Here is a 24,701-nt window from a genome sequence, read left to right as displayed (position 1 = left end):
TGAAACAAGGCTAGAGAGATGGCTCGTCAGTTAAGAGCGCTTGACTGCTCTCACAGAGGACCTGGGTTCAGTTCCCAGAGCATCAGGTGGCTCACAACAGGCTGTAACTTCAGTTCCAGAGGATCCACCGCCCTCTTCTGACCTCAGAGGAGAAGACACTTGTACACAGGAAGTGCACACATTTAAGAAAGAGCAGAGTTGCCGGGCAGTGGTGGCGCATGCCTTTAATCCCAGCACTCGGGAGGCAGAGCCAGGCAAATCTCTGTGAGTTCGAGGCCAGCCTAGACTACCAAGTGAGTTCCAGGAAAGGTGCAAAGCTACACAGAGAAACCCTGTCTCGGAAAAAAAAAAGAAAAGAAAAGAAAAGAAAAAAGAAAAGTTTTGAAAGATCACCTCAGCATATTTTGGTGACCGTTATACATTTATTTGGATTTTTATTTTGAATCCACACTGGAGAATCCATAACGGGCCCAAATGCTCATGTAGCACCGCCTACAGGGCCATTTATGGTCCCCCTCCTGGAAGCCCTCCAGCACCCACCCTTCACTTCCAGCTCTTCAGTTAACCTCTGTATGCTTCAGCTTCCCCATTTGTTAAAATATATATATATATATATATATATATATATATATATATATATATAGGCACAATAGCACATGCTTTAATCCCAGAGGCAAGCATAGGCAGGCATATCTCTATAAATTTGAGGCTAGCCTGGTCTACAGGGCAAGTTCCAGGTCAGCCAAGGCTACATAGTGAGAATCTGCCTAAAAAAAAAAAAAAAAGAAAGAAAGAAAGAAAGAAAGAAAGGAAGGAAGGAAGGAAGGAAGAAAGAGAGAGAGAGAGAGAGAGAAAGAAAGAAAGAAAAGAAAAGAAAAGAAAAGAAAAGAAAAAAGAAAAAAAAAAAGAAAAGACTGCTGGACAGTGGTGGCCCATGCCTTTAATCCCAGCACGCAGTAGGCCGAAGCAGATGGATGGATCTCTGTGCGTTCGGGGCCAGCCTGGTCTACAAAGCGAGTTCCAGGACAGCCAGGGTTGTTACACAGAGGAAACCCTTCCTTGAAAAACCAAGAAGAGAAAGAAAAATAAAGAAAGGAAGGAAGGAAGGAAGGAAGGAAGGAAGGAAGGAGGGAGGGAGGGAGGGAGGGAGGGAGGGAGGGAAGAGAGAGAGGGGGGGGGGAGCGCTGTGTGCCCCGTAATGGTGTGTGAACACTAAGAATAGGCTGGAAACGCTGCTACCTGCCATGCTGACACTCCCAGCCTGACACAGTCGTTCCCTCTGCTGGGTACTTTCGGTCCACTGACTTCCGTCTTTCTTGGTCAATTCCTTTCAGCTTGGTCTCCGTGCTCCTTGAGCCGGGAGTCAGTGCTACTTATGACGGAGAGTCAATGCTGTGGCAGCAGCCATGGGAGGCGGGAATGCAGAAAGGGGTGTAAGTCAACGAGTTTTCCCGGGGTCCCTTTCTTGCAAGCTGCTGGAGGTTGTCACAAATGAGGAGCTAAGCAAAGGTGACCCCCTTCGGGGAGCTCCAGAGCCCACCCCATGTTGGATCAGCAACGAGATCCACCGAGTGGAGAAGGCGCCTGGCACCCGAGGAGTGTGCAACGGAATGTGCCCCACCCTCGCGGCATGGCTGGCATCAGCCCAGACCAGACGGCCGAACTATGTCTGGACTCCATCTAAGTCGCTATGTCGAGGAGAAGGGCGACGCAGCGGATCCCACCCGGCCTAGGGCACAGGTGCCTGCTCCAGAGACTCCGACGTCTCCGCGCGGAGCCCAGCGTGCGCCCCGCCATCTGGATGGGACCCAGGACACCCTTGAAGGCCTTTCCCCGATCGGCCGGCTGCTTACCTCAGGGTCGCACCAGGCGCTCCCACCACTCCGGTGCAGCGGTATCTGCTTAGACACCCTGCGGGAGTCGGTCCGCACTCGGGCCCGCCCCCTAGTCTCCATTGGTTGGCCCGGGCAGGGGCGGGGCCGAGAAGGCGCTCGCCTGTCTGCGAGGCCACAGGAGGTCCCGCTCCGGACACTGGCGGGTCCGCGTCGCGGGAGCCCAAGTAGCTCTGCGGGACCTACGGGCTCAGCACCGCCTGCCGAGCGCGTGGTGCGCGGCCGCTGCAGAGCTGCCCACGACAGGTGCGAACTCAGGGGATCCGCGGGGCCGTCCGGTCCTCGCTGTCGGGGCGTCGCGCCCGGGCCCGCCCGGCTGCCGGTGGGTGCGCGTCCGCTGAGAGTCCGAGATGGCAGTGCGTCCGGGGCCGCTCTGGCTGCTGGGCCTGGCTCTGTGCGCCCTGGGAGGCGGCCACAGCCCACGGCCCCCACACACCTGTCCCCAGCGTCGCCTGGGAGCGCGCGAGCGCCGAGACATGCAGCGAGAGATCCTGGCGGTGCTCGGGCTGCCTGGGCGGCCCCGACCCCGTGTGCCACCTGCTGCCTCCCGGCAACCAGCGTCCGCGCCCCTCTTCATGCTGGACCTGTACCACGCCATGGCCGATGATGACGACGGCGGGCCCCCTCAGCCTCACAGCCGCGCCGACCTGGTCATGAGCTTCGTCAATATGGGTGAGTTCGAGGGCCCCTGGTGGCAGCAGTCTCCATGTGGAGTGGGCATAGCTGCCTATCTAAGGATAATGTCCTCGGATAGTGCCCCCCAGGACAGGAAGCCAAGGTGCAACAGCACCACGGGGACGAGACAACTGTAGGGGTCAGGACTGGAAGGTCTGAGGGCTAGAGCGAGTTCCCAGGGTCTTTGCCTGCCAAGGCACCCAGGTGTGGGAATCTGGTGATGCCCAGGTCTCCTAGGCCCAGGTCGAGGTTGGTCCTGGGAAGACTGATGAGTAAACAGAGACTGTGATGCTGTCATTGTGATAAACGCAGCCCAGAAGAGAGGGACAAAGTTCATCGTGGAAACCTGTGGTCATATCATCAAAGTGACCAGAGCTGACCCATATGCCCTGAGGGCAGGTTCTTTCTGGGCAGCAGGAAGGGGGTGGGTGGGGTGCACTGTCAAGAGGTGGAGTGGACGGACTCAAGCCATGACTGTAATTCTGTGGGACTGGGCCCCAATATCTGGACCTTGGTCTGGCATGGAGTGAGTGTTCAGGGCAGTGAATGGTCCAAGGGGCAGCTGTGAGTCCATTCTCCCAAAGTGTGGCTCTTCCTTTTCCCATGTATCTCTAGACCTCAGGGCCACCTTCCCCTACTACTAGTCTTTACTTTTTAATGTGTGTGTATTGGTATTTTGCTTGCATATATGTCTATGCACCACATTCATGCCTGCTGCTGGACGAGGCTAGAAGAGGGCATCAGATCCCCTGGAACTGGAGTTCAGACAGTTGTGAGCAGCCACGTGGGTGCTGGAAAATCAAATCAGCGTCCTCTGGAAGAGCAGCTAATGCTCTTAACTCCTGAGCCATCTCTGCAGCTACCTCCCCCACCTTTAAAAAGTATTTTTCTTTATGTATATAAGGTTTTACCTTCATATATGTATGTGTACCAAGTGCAAGCAGTGCCTCGTGGGGGCAGAAGGGGGCGTCAGATCCTCTGGGGTCAAAGATTATAGGAAGTCATGAGCAGCAGGTGTCCTTAATCACTGAGCCATCTCTCCAACCCCAACCTCTAATAGTCTGAAAGGTGCTTTTCCAGAATACCTTTGCATCATAGTTGGTCAGGTCCTCACCTGTTTTGCTGACGCTTGTGGTGGGTCAGGGTCTAAGCAGACACTAGGCTGGGTCAGTCTGAGTACCAGGCCTTGAGCTGAAAGCAGGGAACAGGGCCTTGCCACGGTCACCAGCCCCTGCACAGCATAGCACAGCACCCACCTCAAAGCTGGGTGTTTAGCCACAGTCTCTACTCCCATTGCCCAGGGATGGGAGGGAGACGCAGAGAGTCAGTGGCTGCCCTACAATTGCTCTGCATCCAGTGCTCAGGTTGGTGATATTCCCTCCAAGATGCTTTTGATAGGGCATGGACAGAGGAACCCAGGGGACTGGACAGCAGGGTGTGTGTCCTCAGCCACTTGCCTTCCTACCAGAAGGCAGGAAGAGAGGGCAGCCAAGCCTCTCTTTCCCATCCAGAGCTGGTGGTGGCTGAGGTAGGGTAGAGCAGAGCACAGCGGGGAGACAGCTCCATGGAGGGATCTAGATACTGCCTTTCTGCCCAGAGGGCAGGGTGGGGATTTAGGGCAGACCACATGTGGGGCTGTAACTGCCTCTTGGTCCTTAGGACAAGCTGACCCAGGGCTTAGGACTAAGAACTAAGGATAGAGTTGCCCAAGAATGTCCCCAGAGGAGCTGCCGATCAGAATGAATCACCAGCCCATGTTCTGCACCCCACCCCCATCCTCGGTCAAAACCTGAAGAGCTCTTGTGGGAGCTGGTGCTGTACACAGAGGAGGGCCTGCTGCTGCTGCTGCTGTGCAGCTTTAGGGGGGTCCCTTGTGTCTGAGCCTAACATCTGTCCCTTTAAATGGGACTCCTTGGCCAGGCATGATGACACACAACTTTAATTCCAGTGCTCCAGAGGCAGAGGCTGGTGGATCTCTATGAGTTCCAGACAAGCCAGCCAAGGCTATACAGTGAGACTCTGTCTGAAAATAGATGCATATATGGGACCCCTAGTGGCCTGTCCTCAAGGTTATATGACTGACTGACAAATGAACAAGAACGGAAAAGCAGCCTCCCTTCACTTAGAGTGTGAACTGGGCCTGGCCACTGCCACCGCCCCCCACCACCACCCCCCAGTGTGAGCAGGAGCCAGGCCACTGCTGCCCTAGTGTGAGCAGGAGCCAGGCCACTGCTGCCCTAGTGTGAGCAGGAGCCAGGCCACTGCTAACCCCAGACCCACCAGCTGCAGCCCAGCTTTGCAAGTAAAAGCAATACAATCTATGTGACTGCATGTGGTGAATCACTACTGTAAACCTAGCACTAAGGGAGGCTGAAGCAGGAGAATTGCCACAGCTTCAAGGCCAGCCTGGGCTACACCATATATTTAAAGCCATCCAGACCACCAGAGTAACAGCAGACCTTATTGAGAGAAAGGCAGCAGGAGAAGGAGAGACGGAAAGAAGGGAGGAGATAACTTAGCCCTGTGTTTCTGTGTCTCGTGCACACTGGAACCTAGAAATAGATTCTAAAAGCCAACCAAAGGCTGTGTGTCCTGTGTTTAGAAGCAAAGTTAGCCTTTGCCTTTTGCACCCTTCCAGTTCTCATCTGGTTGGGGCAGCAGTGCATGAACCTGTCTTACCATCCTGTTTCATGGCCCCAGAGGGGCTAAATAGCAGGACCAAGACACAGCATTTAGGACACACCCATCTAAATCCTGTCTTCCCCACACTGACTGACCCCGCTCCCCAACCCACAACCACTGCCTTTAGACCTGTGGAATTAACAACAGGCCTTGGTTGAATGCGGACACACTGTGGGTGACCCATCAGTTGAACGCGGACACACTGTGGGTGACCCGTCAGAGCGATGTCTTTATTTTGATACACTGGCCACAGCAATAAGCTCGCCAAGCTAGAGTGATTTTGTTGTTTGTTCTTTTTCATGACAGAGTCTCGTTATGTAGATTCACTCTATAGACCAGGCTGGCCTTGAACTCACATAGATCTGCCTGCCTCTCCCTCTTGAGTGCTGGGATTAAAGGCCTGAGCTACAATGCCCATCTTAGAATGATTGCTTACCTGGTGATTACCAGGCCCCGTGTGTCAGGCATGTACCCGGATGCCTTCTGTTGGCAAGCCCAGGCCCAAGCCTGAAGGTCAGGGCCCAGGAACCAGCATGCCAGGGTGTCAATGGCTGTGGCCCCGTGGAGCAGTGTGACAGCAGACTCCTGTCCCTGGTGTCCCTGAACTAAGTTGGTACTCTCAGCACCAGACCCTATTGTCCCCTCCCGACCCACCCTCGGTCCCTGCTGGTCTCTATCATGTATGTGCCTTCCCTCAGTGGTCCTGTTCCTTGTCTGCTGTGATAGTATCAGAAAAGGAAGATGCCTCCCAGCCCTGATCCTCGGCTCTGTTTCAGTGGCACCTGCTGGCCTCACTGCCCCGCCCCTGGGCTGGGTGGCCTCAGGCCCTCCTGTCCTTCCCAAGGGTGGAAGGGGGCAGGAAGGACCAGCTCTGCTCATGTCAGTGGACAGGCAGGTGGCTGTGTTCTGGATGGGGAAACTGAGGCACAAATAGCACCGACAGTCAGAGTCCAGGCAGGACCACATGGAGCCGTCTGCACGAGCCTAGGCCCCTTTCCCAGCCCAGGAGCTTTTCTTCTGAGGCCTCAGATGGCGAGGCAGGGCAGCAATGAACTGTGGCGGCCAGATCTGAGGGAATGAGAGACCAGGCCTTGGTCCAGCTCTGCCCCTGCCAGCCATGTGACTTTGAGGGTGATGCTTTCACACCACTGACCTCAGGGTCACGTCCTTTGATCCTTTGCCAGGGAATTCGGTCATTTCTTCACTCACTCGCTCACTCATTCATCCATTTCTTCCACAAGTAATCAGGCAGTACCTACTATGTGCCAGGAGGCCTGGCTCCTGGTTTAGTTGCTGGGGAAGTCACACTGAACAGGCGCTGTCTGTGTCCTTTCAGAGACGACCTTCCAGTGGGAGAGACAATGCTGTGTCGTGAAGGTGGTAGTCAGGGGTGACATACAGACACCCCACCCCAGTTTGGAAACAAGAGGACCCGAGAAGGGCTGGGCCAAGGGGCGTTTGACCTGGGACTCACATGGAGAGAATCCGATCTTGACTACCCTCACTGTGGTTGGCCTTTCCCGGCTTCCCTCTCTGAGCCTCAGTAATAAAATAAATTGTTTTTAAAAAGAAAAGAAAAAGAAAAAGAGATGAGGGATATAGCTCAGTGGTGGAGCCCTTGCCTAGTGTGCATTAGGCCCTGACTTTACTTCCCATTACCAAAAAAAAGCATATCCTCGTTCTCATCCACCACCTGTATGTGTGGTGTGTGTGTGTGTGTGTGTGTGTATGTGTGTGTGTGTGTGTGCCCTTACCACCCATGCCCACCCACCTCTATTTTTAGAGATTGGATTAAGAAACTCCGCTCCTGTTTTAAAAGAGGTGGGCAAGATTTCCATACACCTGACCTAGCTCAGCTCTTCCATCCTTGACAGGCAAGCTCCCTGTGATCAGGTCATCCCAGACTGCATGGCACACCTCCTGGGGCGCTTGGCTTTCTCTGCCTGAGTTGGGGGTCACAGATAGCCTCTTTTTCTCCTTGTCCTTGGGAAACAACCTGGAAGTGACCTGAATGGGACCCTCCATGGCTCTCACCCCACCATGTGCCACAGCCCCCATGGACAGATACTCAGGGCAGACTGGCAGAAGGGAAGGAGACAGCCCTGTAGGAGTCAGGGAGCACTGAGAGCTGCATCGGATGGGATAAAAGCCTGCCCTCTCCATGTCTGTGGTGCCAGCAGTGAGCACATCTGAGCGTCTCCTAACACCCCCAGTTCCATGGGACCCAGCAGGACAAAGGTGGCTTCAACAGGCACTCCAGGGTCCTTGTGGACAAAACCTCCACCCCAATATGCCACCTGTTGAACTCCAGGGCCACTCATTTCATATGGCCGAGTCTGAAAGCTGGTATCATACTACCCTGAGCTCATCTATGACATCAATGGAAAGCTGCCTCTGCACCCCAACCCTGAAGACCTTCTCAGTTCTGACTCAAACTGTGTCTACACACCCTGCCTGCTGATGGGGGTCTCTCCAAAAGTGAGTCATAGGATAGGTAAATAAGCAAGCATGTGTCATCATGACCACATCTTTCTAGAATATTCCCACAGTTCAGTTCTTCTTTGAGTTTCTTCTGGAGGAATCGCACCCTTGCTCACATCTCCTGGGAATTATTTTTTACCTCGGCAGGCTTGATGTGGTAGCCTCTGCGGGTGTTCCCTTTTAATTTGGGGTCTGGAGCCAGCTGAGGACTGGACCAGTAATTATGTGTGCAGTGCCGTTTATGGAAATGACCTGTGAAAAAAGTCAGTGAGGAGACTCAGCTGAAAATACCCCAGGAGTGATCCTGGGTCTCGCCACAGTACTGAGGCTACTGGTGGGAGAAATTCCTTCAGGTGCAGAATGCACAGGTCACTAACCCCAGGGCCCCACCCTCCTCTGAGGTCCTGCATGAGTCCAGGGTCTTGTAAGTCTGGTGCGGGCCCCTCAGCCTTTGGTACCAGCAGCATAGAGCAGTCATGCCCAGCCCTGCCTCCTCAGGGCCTGGGAACCTGTCCCCACCCTCAAAGGCTCCGCCAGGAAAGGAAGCAAATCTCACAGCAAGGGCAGACACCAGTGGCCTCTGATGGAGACTCCTGTGACATGGCTGTCACCCAGACCAGCAGCAGCACCCGAGTCCCAGGAGCTGTGAGTGATGGACACTGAGCCAGTGTCCTGAGGAAGAACAGAAGGTCACTCTCTCTGTCCCCGGAACACAGTGCCTTGATGAACAGGCTGCTGCCATCCATCCATCCACCAGCCATGTTCAGTTACTGCCCTAAAGAGCTCACCATCTAGAGGGGATGCACCCCACTGACATGAGGAGTCAGAACACAGCCTGGTGTCCTGGTGTGAAAGGTGTCGAGGAAGTTGAGGAGGCTCTTCAGCTGGGCTGAGGAAAAAGAAAATGTGTCAGGGAGGAGAGAGCAACCTAGGAAAACAAGCTCAGGAGACTGGGATGTGGGGTTGGTCTCAGCCAGAAGGCACAAGGAGGCTGGTGGGTTGACAGACAGCTTGCAGGGGTGGGGTGGGGGCCTAAGACAGAGAGGAGGCTAACTCTCCCATGGGCCCTGAGGGACAGAGGAAGATGGGTTGCTACAAACTAGTGAGAAGACCCCATTCCCAGGCCAGCCACTCTGAGCAGAGGAGGAGGGTGACTTCTGGGTTATTTCTTCTGGTCAGGAGCAAGACAGATTTAGGTTGTCTGAGTGAATCTAACTTTGTCTAGGAGAAACATTTTGTGGGTGTCTTGCTGATCAACGCAAGGTTTGGCATGTGGAGGTCTAGTCTGGCTGGAGGGGCACAGGGCTCCAGATGCAGACGGGCAGGATGTGGACAGTGCTGTGGCCGGAGAAGCCACCTCCTGCCCACAGTGGGCCTTTTCCCAAAGCATGGCATCTGGAGCTAGTTTTATCAGGGTCTGGAGAAGGAAGCCAAGGGTTCTAGGATTGTTTTCTCAAAGCCTCAAGCAGCTCAGTAAACTCGGTAAACTTAGCTTCCCTGTTTATAGCTTTGCAGAGGGCAGCCTGTATGTCCTCATACTGAACGCCCCTCATCTCTCAGCTCTGTGGAGCTACCTGTCTAGAGTCCTTGCTGGAGACTCTATTTTCCTTTCGTGTGGTGTGCGTGTGTGTGTGTGCATGCGTGTGTGTGTGTGTGTGTGTGTGTGTGTGTGTGTGTGTGTGTGTGTGTATTTGCATGTGCGAGGGCAGGTATGTGTGACATATGTAGGTCTGAGGAGCACACCGAGGACCTTCTTTGTCCGCTCTTCTCCTTAGGTATTGACAGGGTCTCTCCCTGAACCCAGAGCTTGCCAATTCCAGCTAGTCTAGCTGGCCACCTTGCCCTGAGCATCGATTGCAGGTGGCCATCAAGTCTGCCTGGCTTTCATGTGGATTGTGGGGATCTGCACTCCAGGATTCCTGTTTGCAGTGTGAGTGGTTCCACTCTGAGCCCTCTCCCTAGACTCCGTTGCTGGAAACTCTAGATCTACATTGCTGCCCAGGTGGTGACAGGCTTGTTGTCTCTGAGTGCCATAGACTGTCATCAGCAACAGTTGAACTGGATAGAATTCTTCCCAGGTCACAGGGTGTCTGGGAACCCTGTTATTTGAGGTAAGGAACAGAGTGTCTTGTGAATGGCCTGGCCTTTCCTGTTGTCCTGTGGTCCTCTTGTGTACCTCAGGCCCTGCTGCTGGATTCCAGCCATGCTGCCTTCTTTAGGGTTCACACACACAGGCCCTGTGTTTTTTCAGGGTTTCTATGCTAGGACAGCTCTTCCTTCACCTCTCTGAATGCTGGTTTTGTGGTGGTGTTGTGTTCCCCAAAATATTGTGTGTTCCCCAAAATATTGTGTGTTCCCTGAAATAAACATATCTGGGGTCAGAGAACAGACAGCCACTAGAACAAAGCCAAAAATGGTGGCTAGAAAATGAGAAGAGTAAGCCATAACAGAAGTTGGGCAGTGGTGGTACACACCTTTAATCCCAGCACTTGGAAGGCAGAGCCAGCTGGATCTCTGAGTTCAAAACCACTTTAGAAACAGCTAAGCATGGTGACACTCGCCTTTAATCCCAGAAACACAACCTTTAATCCCAAGGAGTGGGGGCAGAAAGAGAAAGGTATATAAGTCGTGAGGACCAGGAACTAAAGGAGTAAAGCATGTGGTTAGTTAAGCATTTGGTTGGTTAAGCGTTCAGGCTTTGGAGCAACACAGTTCAGCTGAGAACCATTGGGATGAGGACTCAGAAGCTTCCAGCCTGAGGAAACAGGATCACCTGAGGAATTAGCAAGGTGAGATAGCTGTGGCTTGTTCTGTGTCTCTGATCTTCCAGCATTCACTCCAATAACTGGCCTCGGGTTTGAGTTTTATTAACAAGTACCTTTAAGATTCATGCAACAGGTTCTTTCTTTTCTTTTCTGGTTTTTGTTTTTGTTTTTGTTTTTGTTTTTAATTGGATCTGGAGAGGCAGCTCAGCAGTTAAGGATATATGCTTCTCTTGTAGAGGACCTGAGTTCTATTCCCAGCACTCAAGTTGGGTTGATCAAAAACCACCCAGCTCCAGGGGATCTGACACCCTCTTGTGGCATCCAAGCATACCTGCATTCATGTGCTAAAATAAGCTAAAAATAAAAACTGATCTTTTTAAAAAATTGAAAATATTTGTGTGTGTGTGTGTGTGTGTGTGTGTGTGTGTGTGTGTGCAGGCAAACACCTGCCACAGGGCACATTTGAGGTCAGAGGACAGCTTTTGGTAGGTTATCTTCTTTGACTGTGGCTTCCGGGATCAAACTGTGATCAGTAGATTTGTGGAGGAAGTCAAGCCATCTCTCCGGCCTAGTTCTTTATCTTTCTACAGTCTTGGCTCACAAGGTTTTAAAATAGAACATGGGTTGCTAGGGCCATCTGTAGACCATGGTTCTCAGCAGGAACAATTTTGCCTCCCTAAGGATCTTAGGCACTACCTAGTCATTGTCTGTTATTGCAGCTAGGGAGGGGAAGGAATCCATATGGGCATCTGATAGGAAGTCAGGAATGGCGCTTCAAAGCCTACAATACAGAGAATGATGCCCATAACAAAGAATGTCCTGCCCAAATGTCAGCAGTGCCGAGCGGAGGCACACCTGTGAAAGGCAAGCAAAGAAAGTCTGGTGCTGTTTATTTGCTGAGTGTTAGCATATGTGGTGTTTTGATGTGTGTGTGTGTGTGTATGTGTGTGTGTGTGTGTATGTGCGCACGCGTGCACGCCCGCACATACTCATGTGTATGAGTGGTATGTACATGCCTACATGTGTGTTTAGAGGTCAGGGGATGCCCTTAAGTATTGTCCCTCAAGTGCTTTCCTCGTTTTGTTTATTTGTTTGTTTTTGGGTTTTCGAGACAGGGTTTTTCTGTGTAGTTTTGGTGCCTGTCCTGGATCTCACTCTGTAGACCAGGCTGGCCTCGAACTCACAGAGATCCGCCTGTCTCTGCCTCCCAAGTGCTGGGATTAAAGGTATGTGCCACCACCACCCAACTTGTTTTTTAAGACAGAGTCTCTCCCTTGCCTGGAACTCACCGATTAGGCTAAGCTGGTTGGCCAGGTAAACCCAGGAGATCTGCCTGTCTCTGCCTCCCCAGTACTGAGGTTAGAAGTCCTTCTCATTGTGCTTGGCTTGTTTTTGTTGTTTGTTGTTGTTTTGAGACAGGGATTCTCTGTGTATCCCTGGCTGTCCTAAAACTCACTCTGTAGACCAGACTGACCTCGAATTCACAAAGATCTGCCTGCCTCTGCATCCCCAGTGCTGGGATATGCACTACCATACCTGGCTTTGTTTTTGTTTTTTATTTATCATCATCATCATCATCATCATCATCATCATCATCATTATTACAATTGGTTTTTCGAGACAGGGTTTCTCTGTGTAGCTTTGCGCCTTTCCTGGAACTCACTCTGTAGCCCAGGCTGGCCTCGAACTCACAGATATCCATCTGCCTCTGCCTCCCGAGTGCTGGGATAACCTGAAAAGGCCAGAAGAGAGCATCAGACCTCCTAGAACTGGAGTAACAGTTATTAGTTGCCAACTGGGTGCTGGGAACTGAACATAAGTTCTCTGCAAAAGCAACCAGTGCGCTAACTACTGAGCCATCTCTCCAGTCCCTCTATTTTGTTCTTACTCATTCACTAGGAATGGATAGTCAAATTACTCTTGTTTAAAATCATACCCCAAAATTTTCCTCATTATAGCTAAGCCACCAACTTAATATACAATTAGTTCAATTGCCATGCTTTGAATTTTGCTAGATTTGCTCTTTATTTTTGTTATTTGAATTGGTATTTGTTTCATGTTTTGTGACATCTTTACAAAATGTGCAAAGCAAGGAGCCTTGCAAGTGATCTGACTCCCTTTTCCATGCTCTGCACTCTGTCCCTGTCCCCTTTCACCACTCAAAAGTAGTAATTTTTTTTCGTTTGTGGCTTAGCTCCCTATTTAAAATATACAGTTACAGAGCTGGGGCAGTAACTCAGTGGTTAGGATCATTTGCTGTGCCCATGGGGACCTGTGTTTGAATCCCTAACACCCATGTTAAAAGCTGAGCACAGCTGTATGTGCTGTAACCTCAGCACTGGGAGGTGGAGACAGGCAGATTCCTACAGCCTGCTGGCCAGCCAGCTTGCTGTTCAATGAGAGACCCAGTCTCAAAGACAGGATGTGGAGAGTGACAGCAGAAGACACCCAATGTCTACTCTTGCTTCCACATTTGTGCACACAAGCACACACCCCCATAAATTCACATGCATATATCATACATGTGCACACAATTACATATGTACATGAACATGTATGCATGGTGTATGTATATGTTCATAGTATTTCTATTTTTATCCTTTTAATTTAGATAAAGGATTATTATCTACATTGCACCCCATGCTCTAAAGTGGTATTTCTAGAGAACATGTCATGACAGATGACCGATGACAGACTACATACTTCAGTGATTTTTCCAGCTGTGTGGCATCCCACTGAGAAGATTACTCAGTTCACAGCTAATCTCCTATTGATGTTTGGATTGTTTCCGGTCAGCTAATGCTGCAATAGCCTTGTACACAGCTCTTTGTGTAGTTTTGTGACTGTCTTTGGGACATTTTTTTGAAAGTTGAATTTGGAAGTCAAAACATTTCTAATTTTTCTTGATTATTACTAGATGACCACTATAGGGATTACACATCCTAAGCCAGCAAGGCTGGGGGGGTCTGACATTAGTCAAAGGAAGTGCTTTTTAACCAGGGTCCGTTTTGCCTCCCTGGGGGCCCTGGACAATAGCTCGAGTCAGTTCTGCTCATTGCTAATGGGGAGGGGAAGGTGATCCTGCCAAGGACTGTGGACATACAACACCCTACACTCTACAGGACAGTGCCTGTGACAGATCAGCCCAAAGAAGACTCTGACTCAGGAGAGCTATGGATGAGAAGCACACCCAAAGTGAGCAACTCTTGGAGGGTTTTAATCAAGAGGCCTCACCACACCTAACGTAACTCCACTCCAGACTGAGACTGGAGGTCAGAGTCTGAGCTCAGATTATTGCAAGAGCTGCGTCGTCATGAACACGCGGACACAAAAATACAGGTGTATACTCAGGTGTGGGCTAGCTTATTTCTTGACTCGGGCCACTGAGTCAGTGTAAAAATGACACTCCAGTAGTCATGAGCAACCTGGTACCCAGATCCTGCTTTCTAAACATCCCTCCAGCAAAGGAAGCTGAGCTCTCCAGGGAGAGATGGAGCCTACAGCATTTGATGTAGACTATGATGCCGACATATTCTCAACATAGAAAAGGACCCTTGTGTGACAGTGCACATTTGGTCTCAGAATTTCAGAAGACCATGAATTTGAGGCCAGCCTGGGCTACCATAGTGAGACTCTGTGCCAGGAAGGAAGGGGATGGGGGGGGAAGGGAGCAATAGTATTGGAGTTAGCGTATGGTATTAAATAAACATCCATTAATCCATAATGATGTAAACAACAACAACAAAAAAAAAAAAAAAGAAAAACTGGTAACATCATAGAAGAGGAAATCTGGCAGACACCAAGGAATTAGTTACTGTCACAGACATCATGTTGTCTAATCTGATGCCCTGAGGAAGGTATGGTCACCATATTCCCCAAAGTGCATAATCATCGTCCTCACCAGAGCACAGGCAAGCTCAAACTGAGACATGTCACCAGCACCTTTCAAAGGTGCCAAGGTACTGAGAAATAAGGAAAGACTAGCAATTGTGACAGATCAGAGGAGCCCTCAGAGAGAAGAGAAGGAAATGCAATGTGGATCCTGGACTCCAGCCTGAAACAGAAAGCAGGCATTGGAGAGATAAGCCTGGTTCAGGTGCACTGGTATTGGCCTCATCTTCCTATGATAGTCTCCATGGGGTTCAGACAACATTAGTACAGAACTACAGAAGGAATAAGAAATCTTTGCTGTTCTTGTAGCCTAAACAGTTAAATTGTTCAGAATAAAGAACGTGAAGTGGCCTCACAATACCCCCTGCATTATCCCCAATCCCACTTCTCCCACACCCCTAAGGACACACTCTCACTCTGTAGTGCAGGCTGGCCCAGCTTACCCAGGCTAGCTTTGAACTCAGTAGCTTCTTTCCTCTGCCTCTAGACTGCTGTGATTACAGGATAGTATACCATGCTTGTGGGCATGTATATCTAGATAGATAGGTAGATAGATAAACACACAAACACACACACTGAGTGAATGAATGTAATTTTAAAATGTGATAAATAAATGAAGTAATCTTTGTGAATGCTACTAGGGAAAATCAATGCAGAAACTTAAGGATTAAAGAAACCCAAAATGATTATTTTATGTATTTGTGTGCCTGCGTGCATATATGTGCACCATGTATGTGTAGAAGCTCTCTGGGCAGAAGACTGTATCATATCTATAGGAACTGGAGTTACAGGCGATTGTGAGCTGACAAGTGAGTGCTGGGAACTGAACCTAGGTCCTCTGCAAGAGCAGTAAATGTGTTTAACCTCTGGGCCATTATGCCAGCAAAATTGAAGGATTTTATGAAGCTGTCAGAAGAAAACATCCAGAACCTTCTCCCACATACCCCAAAGTGACATTCTGGGGACCCTCCCTCCATTTATCCATTATTAACTGCAGAGACCTCGCTCCAAACCTCACCACCTCCTCTGGAGTCACCTCCAACAGTTCCTGGCAGGACATATCTCACATGGTCAGGATGCAGGACAGTGGCCAGGAAATTGGTCGTGGATCCCCCAGTCTATCTGAATCTTCCAGGGACCGAATTTTACCAGCATTACAGCCAGCAACAGGATTTTACTGGGAAAACCCGAGAAACCACATCTTCCAGGCCATGCCCTTTCTCAGATTCGCTCAGTGGACTCTGCAAACGGGCTGGGAAGCACAGCAGGCCTTTCATGCATCTCCTCTGGTCACCTGTCTCACGTTCACTAATTCTAACTCACTGTACACCACGGCTTTCATCAGCACATGGTGTCAGCTGCTGTGATGGACGGAATTCTGCTGAGAGCTAGGATTCCTGGGTTCCGCACCCACATGTATACGAAAGTCCCAGTGCTCCACAGTGCTCTTGTCCCTGCCGGAGCATGGTTGAGGGGCTGCCTCTTGGAGTCTTGGCATCTTTGGGAGATTCCGGAGCCTAACTTATGGGAAGGTGAGGATTGGACAAACATAGAAAGGGAAATGCTTTTCGTGGTGTTCTTTTGGCACCGTATTGAAGGTTCATGACATAGCCAAGGACACAGATGCCAGGGAACTGCCAAAGATCAGATGGGCGCAAAGGAGGCACCTGAAACCTTCCTTATGCCTTTGAGCTGACATTTTCATGGCATGGTTTCTTGTTCATACTTTTGTTTAGAAAAAAAAAATTTTTGAGCAGGGAGTGGTGGCACATGCCTTTAATCCCAGCACTCAGGTGGCAGAGACAGGAGGATTTTTGTGAGCTCAAGGACTGCCAGGTCTGCATAGCTGGTTCTGGGACAGCCAGGGCTACATAGAGACTCTGTCTCAAAAAGAAAGAGAAGGAGGAGGAGGAGGAGGAAGAGGAGGAGAAGGAGGAGAAAGAGGAGGAGGAGAAAGAGAAAAAGAGACAGAGAGAAAACTGAATGTGTCTCCTGCTCTTCTGTGCCTCTGCATTTCAGGCACACCCTTCCAATGGGGCTCTGTGAAGGCTGCCACACTGATACATGGGGAAAGTTGAGAAGTTAGAGCTCAGACGACGATTGCTCACCCCTCACTCAGCTCCTGCACTTCTGTAGCCCTGCATGGAAAGGATCCCTGTGTGCTCACGTCACAGAGACACGCTAAACTCATACAGGGAATGACCCTGGGAGCTGCCGCAGCAAACCGGCTGCTTTCCAGTGCTGCCCCAGGACTAAAGTGGAGACTGCTATTCAAGGAGTCCCATGGGGAGAACAAGACCCCAGCAAATGCTCTGTGGTACCCCCAGCTTTCCAAACCCTAGTAAGCACAGAGGAGCTGCAGATCCACAATTCTGCAAAGAAACTGGGTGCTTCCTTTGAGCCAATTCCAGCAGTGTCTCTTTTGCTAAAAACTTCCCAGAGCAGCCTGGTGGTGATGGCCCACACCTTTAATCCCAGCACTCGGGAGGCAGAGGCAGGTGGATCTCTGTGAGTTCGAGGTCAGCCTGGTCTACAGAGTGAGATCCAGGACAGCCAGGGCTGTTACACAGAGAAACCCTGTCTCAAAAACAAAAACAAAAACCAACCAAACAAAAACATTCCCAGATCCACTGCTTGTCTGATATAACCAAGGCAGAGTTTTCTGTGCTGGAATCCCTGGCTCTTGATTTCACAAGCCCATAGCACAGAAGTCTGGAAGTGAGGACCAGTTCAATCCAAGAGTATTTCAAGGCACCCTGTGTAGGCTACACACATCATTAAGGGAGGGTGATCGCCGAGCTCTGGGTCAGTCCCCAGAGAAAGCTCCCAGGATGCACCTGTGCCCCACTTTGTTCTGAAAAAGGTGGGGAGAAGGATGTGCCTGAGGGACCCTATCTGACCACACCCGGTTACAGGCAACAGCCCAAACCAACTTTATCCTGTACATCAGGGCCTGAGTACAGTCATGTAGCAGAGATGCCTGTGAAGCTCCTGAACCCAAAGAAATTGTCAACAACATTATGGGTGTGTAAGTAGCTAAGTATGGAGGAGGACACATGAGGATAAGTGTCCACAGCAGGAAAAGATACTAGGCCAAGGTTCAGAACCCACCCTCAACGAGGTCTACCTACAAAGGAGGGGCCAATGCCCTGTCACATTCTCTCTCTTGACTTTTGAGTGGGCAAGTGCTGTGTGCCCATCATCTTTAGATGCTGTGGGACACTGTCCACTCCTTCCTCTCCCTTTCCACCTGCTTCTGCCCAGATGTGCCTCTTCCTTGGCTCTGCCCAGCACATCTGTATTCCATCCATCACTAGACCAGGACTCTAGGGAGAGGACAGGAAGTACTCCTCATATCCACTCATCTTGGTGCTTTTTAAAACCTGGCTTGTGGTCACTGAGCCCATAGCCACAGAGAGGATTTTTTTTTTAAGACTAAAACATATAATTAAAATCTCTGTTGGGTTTTGGGGACAGTGCTGGGCGGCTCCACACCCCTTCTTTCCGGAAACACAGATTTTTGGCATTTGAAAGTGACAAACAGCTGAAGTGAGGCTACCCTAAATATACCATCCTGAGCACATCTGTGCAGCTGGGGCACATATCTTATTCTAAACCCTTGGCCTTTACTATAGGGAGCAAGGTCAGCTTCTAGCCCAAGCTCCTCCTCAGCTGTCACCCTAGACTGCTATTACCTTCACCTCCAGCAGGTCCTGTAGGGAATCTTAGACCACATGGCTCCCACTGGCACAGCCTTGCTTGCAAACCTGGATTCCAGCCAAACCCACTGCTACACCCAAGAGCCATTGGTCTACAGACAACTCTCCTCTGCCTAGAGCATGCTTGGCTACTGCCAAGACACCTTCTTGTCCATCATTTCAGATGTCACCATTTCCTCTTGCATTCTGCCTGTCCCCTTCCCTTTGTCCCCTGGTTGATGGCACTGGGTCCCTCTCTTTCCTAAGGTCCTTCAGCAGCAGACTTTGTAATGTGCATTCTGCACACCCCTCTCCCTAGACACCAAGGGAGATTCAAACAGAACTGACAGCTCAGCTCAGCTGTCAGATCTGAGCTCCCCCACCCCACCCTCTTATCAAGGGCAGGCTCAAGGTGTCCTCTGTCCCACTGAAATTTGCCAACTATGTCCCTGTAGACAAGGTTTTACCCTGGACCTGTGATAATGTTCTGCCTTGGGACCAATGTCCATCTTGCCATTAGCTCAGGAGCTCTGAGAGAAGGCATTTTGATTCACTGATGGGTCCACTGATGTTGAGCACTTGCTGAGTTGCCCACTATACCACCTCCTAGGCCTGGTGTGCTCCCAGAGCAGACCACAAGCCTGTGTGTAGAGCAGGAGTGGGCCCCATTCAGGCTGCCTGGGGTCATGGCTCCTGGTGATCACCTCACTCCCATTTTGTCTTCCAGTGGAGCGAGACCGTACCCTGGACTACCAGGGGCCACACTGGAAGGAATTCCTCTTTGACCTAACCCAGATCCCTGCTGGGGAGGCCGTCACAGCTGCCGAGTTCCGGATATATAAAGAACCCAGCAGCCACCCACTCAACACAACTCTCCATGTCAGCATGTTCGAGGTGGTCCAGGAACACTCCAACAGGTACCTTCACTCTGCCCAGATGCCCACCTCACCTCACGGTCTCATGGTCTAGGCTCTGGCAGGGCCTGTCCAGAGTGGGCATTTCCAAGAAAGGAAAGGGGCGCCTCCTAGGAGAGGTGCCTGAGACGTGAGGAAAGGGCTTGGCCTGGAACGCCCTGCCCTGCCACTGTGACTGTGGAGCCCTCAATAGGCCACAGTACTGGGCCACTGAGCCAGTGTCCCTGTCAGTAGCTCACGGACACAGGAAAATGCCAGGGGTTGGTTATCAGTGGACTGTGGTTCCAAAGGAGGCCAGGCCAGAGCCAAACAGGGAAGAATCTCTGAAAGTGGACCCCCAGGCAGGCACAAGACACAGGCAGCCATGCGGACCTCAGCCCTTGGTTAATTGTTCTTTCATGTCCACAGGGAGTCTGACTTGTTCTTTTTGGATCTTCAGACGCTTCGATCTGGGGACGAGGGCTGGCTGGTGCTGGACATCACAGCAGCCAGCGACCGATGGTTGCTGAACCATAACAAGGACCTGGGACTCCGCCTCTATGTGGAAACTGAGGATGGTGAGGCTCCAGGGCTTAGCAGGAAGCTGCCCCAGGGGTGGTGGGAGGTGGTTCCAGCAGAGGCTGCCAGCCTAGTACACTGAGCCCTCTCCTTGGCCTTTCTTGAGGACTCAGTGGGTAGAGTGGCCAGGTCCTAGCCAGGGCTGCCTTCCTGTCCCTCCTACATGACAACTGACATCTTGAGAACCAGCTCTGGCACCCTCTAGGGGCATGGGATGGAAGTGGTGGGGGTGGAGGGTGGCGCTTCTCCAGGGGCAGCAGGCCTCCACTCAGAGATTCTACAGTAGGAAGGAGGGATGGGGCATCTGCACCCCAGGTTCTGAGTGCAGAGGCCTGGGCTGTCCCTGCTCCGCAGTGTTGGAACTCAGCACCTGAGCCTCAGTTTCGCGTCTACACAGGTTTATAGTTACTGCTTCACTGGCAGGGTTTTCTGGGACATTTCCTTCATGTCGGCAGTGAGGACAGAAAGGCCAGCAGGGCAGGAGACCCGCCTGCCCGGGGTTCACCAAAAGGCTGGGGGGATAACTGGAAGGAGAGGGCCAGAGAAGGGCAGGGGTCACTCTGAGTTAGGGAAAACTGGCAAAGTGCTTGGAGAGTTTAGAGCAGTTTAAAGCAGTGGGTGACAGATGTGACTGGTTTTAAAAGACCAGGCAACTTCAGCCCCTCAAGTAGGGAATCCTAACCACGCCCCCAGGTGAGTTCTCCTGGGTACCATGGGGCCCCAGAACTCACTGCCAGTTGTCAGCAGCATTTCCAAGGGTTTCCAGTGTCTGTCCAAGATCTTGTGAGACAGACCAGAGGCAGGGATGGCCAAGGGTGTCCTCAGCCAGTGAGACCCATGGCGATGCCAGCCGGTGTTCTCCCTCCCTGCTCTGTGACGCAGCGCAGAGGCGGCGTGGGGCAGGCTCACACGGTGCATCTGGCCTTTCCCTCTCTGTCCCGGTCCTGGGAACCGCGTGGCCCGTGGACCATGGCGGCGCTGAGGCTTCTGGCGTGGACGCTCCCGCGCGGGGTCTCCGCCCACCGCCTACAGCCCGCGCTGCCCCACCGCCTTGTCCTCCGCTATGCTAGCGACCGCTGCGGGCGCGTCCACTTCTACAAGGACCCGGTGAAGGCGTTGGAGGGCGTCAAGGACGGGTCGACCGTCATGCTCGGGGGCTTCGGGCTCTGCGGCATCCCCGAGAACCTGATCGGCGCCCTGAAGACCAAGGGCGTGAAGGACCTGAAGATCGTCAGCAGCAACGTGGGCGTGGATGACTTCGGCCTGGGCATCCTGCTGGCCTCCAAGCAGGTCAGGCGCGTGGTGTGCTCTTACCTGGGGGAGAACGCTCTGTGCGAGCAGCTGTACCTGTCGGGCCAGGTGGACCTGGAGATGACGCCTCAGGGCACCCTGGCCGAGCGCATCCGCGCAGGTGGCGCCGGCGTGCCCGCCTTCTACACACCTACCGGCTACGGCACGCTGGTGCAGGAAGGGGGCGCCCCCATCCGGTACTCGCCCGACGGCCACCTGGTCACCCTGAGCCAGCCGCGGGAGGTGCGTGAGTTCAACGGCCGCCACTACCTGCTGGAGCACGCCATCCGCGCCGACTTCGCCCTGGTCAAGGGCTGGAAGGCCGACCGCTCCGGCAACGTGATCTTCCGGGGCAGCGCGCGCAACTTCAACGTGCCCATGTGCAAGGCCGCGGACGTCGCGGTGGTGGAGGTGGAAGAGATCGTGGACGTGGGCACTTTCGCCCCAGAGGACATCCACATCCCCAACATCTACGTGGACCGCGTGATCAAGGGGCCCAAGTACGAGAAGCGCATCGAGCGCCTGACCACGTGCGACAGCCAGCCCTCGTCCATGAACAAGCAACAGGCCGAAGCCAGGACACGCATCATCAAGCGCGCGGCTCTCGAGTTCGAGGACGGCATGTATGCCAATCTGGGCATCGGGATCCCTGTCCTGGCCAGCAACTTCATCAGCCCCAAGATAACGGTCTACCTGCACAGTGAAAATGGGATCCTGGGCTTGGGCCCGTTCCCCTCCAAAAAAGAGGTGGATCCCGACATCATCAACGCCGGCAAGCAGACAGTGACCGTGATTCCCGGGGGCTGTTTCTTCGCCAGCGATGACTCTTTTGCCATGATCCGCGGGGGACACATCCAACTGACCATGCTCGGTGCCATGCAGGTTTCCAAATACGGTGATCTGGCCAACTGGATGGTGCCAGGCAAGAAGGTGAAGGGCATGGGCGGGGCCATGGACTTGGTGTCCAGTGACAAGACCAAAGTGGTGGTCACCATGGAGCACTGCACCAAGACAAAGCAGCCCAAAATCATGGAGAAATGCACCATGCCGCTGACCGGCAAGCGCTGCGTGGACCTCATCATCACCGAGAAGGCTGTGTTTAGTGTGGACCGGAAAAAGGGGCTGACGCTGACAGAGCTGTGGGAGGGCTCGTCGGTGGATGACGTCAAGGCCACCACAGCCTGCCCCTTTAAGGTGTCCCCCAACCTCAAGCCCATGCAGCAGATCAAACCTGATGCTTGAGGAGCCCTGACACCCCTCCCCTCCAGGGCTGATTTGCGAAGGAGTTAGCCACCACAGGGGACATGCTGAGCAGCACCTGGCCAGTGTGCCACTGGCTTCTGGGCCTTCCTGACCGAGCATCTTCTCAAGAGCCGAGTGATTTTAATTAAAATTCCTAAGCTGAGCCTGTGTGTCCTGTGCCTAACTAAAGCCCTCCACTACAACCATCGAGGAGACTGGTCCCTGTCCCTCGCTTTTGTGACCTTCACATACAAGGCTCCAGAGTGTCTCCTGACAGGTCTCAAAACCAGTGTTGGCCCTCATAACTGAATCATGAAACACAGAGAAAAGCATAAAGGCAGGAAGAGATCCAGAGTTCACCCGGTGCCGCTGACCGCTGCCACGGAATGCAGAACTGCAGGTCTGTGAGCAGGACAAACACTCAGGCTTCTCTTCCTGGGCCTTGTTTCTGCTCCTAATTTTGTTTCCCTGAATCTGCCCGCTCCCGACTTCCTCCTGGGAGCTGCTTAGGTGTCCACAGAAGAAAGGCAAGGCCTGTTTCCCATGGGACAAAACTGAGGGAAGAGGGTTGGTACTGGTATTCCACCTGAAAAACCACTGTACATAAACAGTCCCAGCGAGTGTCTGAAGAGGCCTGGGCTTAGCACAAGTGGAGTCTAGAATCTAATCAATGTCACGGATGAATTCTTATCTAGTAAACTGCAGTGTTTCCTGTTGCCCATACCACACTGACATTCTGTTCCGGAAGTCCAGCAGGCCTCCCTTCCTAACCCCAATGTGGTAGCTCTGGGGTCTCTCATTCTGAATTTGTAATCTCACAAGTGAAGAAAGTTATAGAGGCATGCGTGTGCATGTGTGCCTGTGTGTGTGTGTGCGTGTGCGTGTGTGTGTTCGCACTGAGAAAGCATGCCTCCCAACATGCTTTTCCGTCCAGAGCTGGGAAGCCTGGTGCCCTTCTACCAGAGGGGTCTTAGCTGATAATGGGGTCAAGGAGCAGAGCTGTAGGGAATGTGCGCTCTGGTTTGGGCAATGAGCAGCTTCTCCAGGCCTATCAGATCCAGAACTCTGAGAAGAGCAGCATCAGTCCCTCTGGGCTTGCACTCCACCTCACTCAGTCTCTGCCTTGGGGTGGGGAGGGTAGGAGCTGCTCCAGGCCTTGAACAGTTGATGCCGTCTGTGGTCTTAGTTTGTGTGCCTGTAAAATGGGAACCTTGACTTAGCTGCATCCATGGGTTCTCAGTCCAGCTCACCTTGCCTTGAGAGTCTCCAGAGGTCTCTAGCACACTTGCAGGCTAGCTTTGAGGAGATCAGTCAAGGACTGCTCTGTCCAGCAGACCTGGAAGACCAGTGACATAAAAGGAAAACAAGTGTGCCTGAGCCTGGAACACTGATGGCCTCTCTGTTCCAAAGAAGCCGGGGCTCTGGGACTCCACAGTAAGTAGCAGGACACAGGGCCTGTCCTGGGTCCCAGCCTGCCCCTTGTGTCATGCATAGGGCCTGACACGGTGGCTTTCACCACCTTCCTGCTCACAGCTGCTCCATCCTCCCAGTGTGTGGCCCTGGGGCCTTCCCTGTCTCTCCCTCTGTGCCTGAGGCTCTGCCCCTCACAGCACCTGCTTCCCCAATGTCTTCACTCTGGACCCCATTCTTCCTGCCTGACCTCCTCTGAGTCTCTTCTCAGGGCCAGCCTGCTCCACAGCTCTCAGCCTCGGTCCTGGGACGGGGCCTCACAAGCCTAGCACACTTGTTAGTGGCAGGTGAAGTCATTGGTCAAAGGCTATATTGATGAGTTTTCTTTCAAGTGCCTGGTGGACATCTGGTGTGGAGTCCAGCTGCTTGAAGGGCTGACCTTTGAGTGGACTGTCCACCGCAGGCCGACAGTGGCCTTGACCCCATGTGTAATGAAGGGCCTGGTAGAGTGCAAGTGGAGCAAGCAGACCTGAGTGTGCACATGAGTGTGTTCTGTTTCGTTACAGTGTTGTGTGGGGATTATATCTGAGGCCTCGGCTTACCAGACAGGCGCTCTGCTACTGAGCTGTGGCCTCAGCCTTTTGGGTTCTTTTCCATTTCTTCCAGCACTGGGTGGAACCCAGGGCATGGAGCATACTAGTGTCTGAGCCACATTAGTGTCTGAGATTTTATATGTGCACATGATGCATGTACATGTACGCATCAGTGCTTGTAACATGTCAGCTGAATGTCAGCGCTGTGTTTAATGACCTATAAAGTGAGCATTGCTGGGCTTTGATGTAAGGAATCTCACACAGGCACAAAGGGAAATGTTTCTGAGTCCTATCCTGACACCAGAAAGGAACCTAACTGCCTGGTAGGAGGTGAGCCCACCCAAAGCCAGCTGCTGCATGTGTGTGGTTATTGTGGACAACTATTCTAACAATAGGAAAGGTTTGCAGTGCTAAGGACTGTTAGAACTTAAACCAACAGGACAGAAGAAGCCCAGACATGAAATAGGAGCTCTGGAGTTGTGAAGGGAATTTGTGGTTCCTCTTCCTTCTTGAAATTTTTCTACCCCACTGTGGTTATTATACTGTTTGCGTATTTTTATTTGGTTTGATTTGGTTTGTATTTTTAATATTTAGTTGTTTGGAAGGTTGG

General features: G+C 52.1%; 2 protein-coding genes across 3 annotated transcripts in view; both read left to right on the top strand.

Annotated features, from left to right (window-relative positions):
• The first annotated feature begins 2,242 nt into the window (after positions 1–2,242).
• Bmp8a (bone morphogenetic protein 8a) overlaps positions 2,243–24,701 on the top strand; it is a 28,124-nt gene continuing 5,665 nt past the window's right edge. For both annotated transcript variants that reach the window (XM_036179793.1, XM_036179792.1), the window contains exons 1-3: positions 2,243–2,564; positions 18,812–19,001; positions 19,407–19,555. In XM_036179793.1, the coding sequence (XP_036035686.1) occupies positions 2,243–2,564; positions 18,812–19,001; positions 19,407–19,555 (661 nt within the window). The remainder of the gene's footprint in view (positions 2,565–18,811; positions 19,002–19,406; positions 19,556–24,701) is intronic.
• On the top strand, positions 20,472–22,245 carry LOC118578657 (succinyl-CoA:3-ketoacid coenzyme A transferase 2A, mitochondrial-like). The gene has a single exon (XM_036179790.1). The coding sequence runs from the start codon at positions 20,526–20,528 to the stop codon at positions 22,086–22,088; it is 1,563 nt and encodes a 520-aa protein (XP_036035683.1). The 5' UTR covers positions 20,472–20,525; the 3' UTR covers positions 22,089–22,245.

This window comes from Onychomys torridus, chromosome 2 (assembly GCF_903995425.1).
Source record: "Onychomys torridus chromosome 2, mOncTor1.1, whole genome shotgun sequence".
In the NCBI taxonomy this organism is placed as follows: Eukaryota; Metazoa; Chordata; class Mammalia; order Rodentia; family Cricetidae; genus Onychomys; species Onychomys torridus.
The sequence above is the reverse complement of the archived record's forward strand: the minus strand, read 5'-3'. Positions and strand labels throughout refer to the sequence as shown.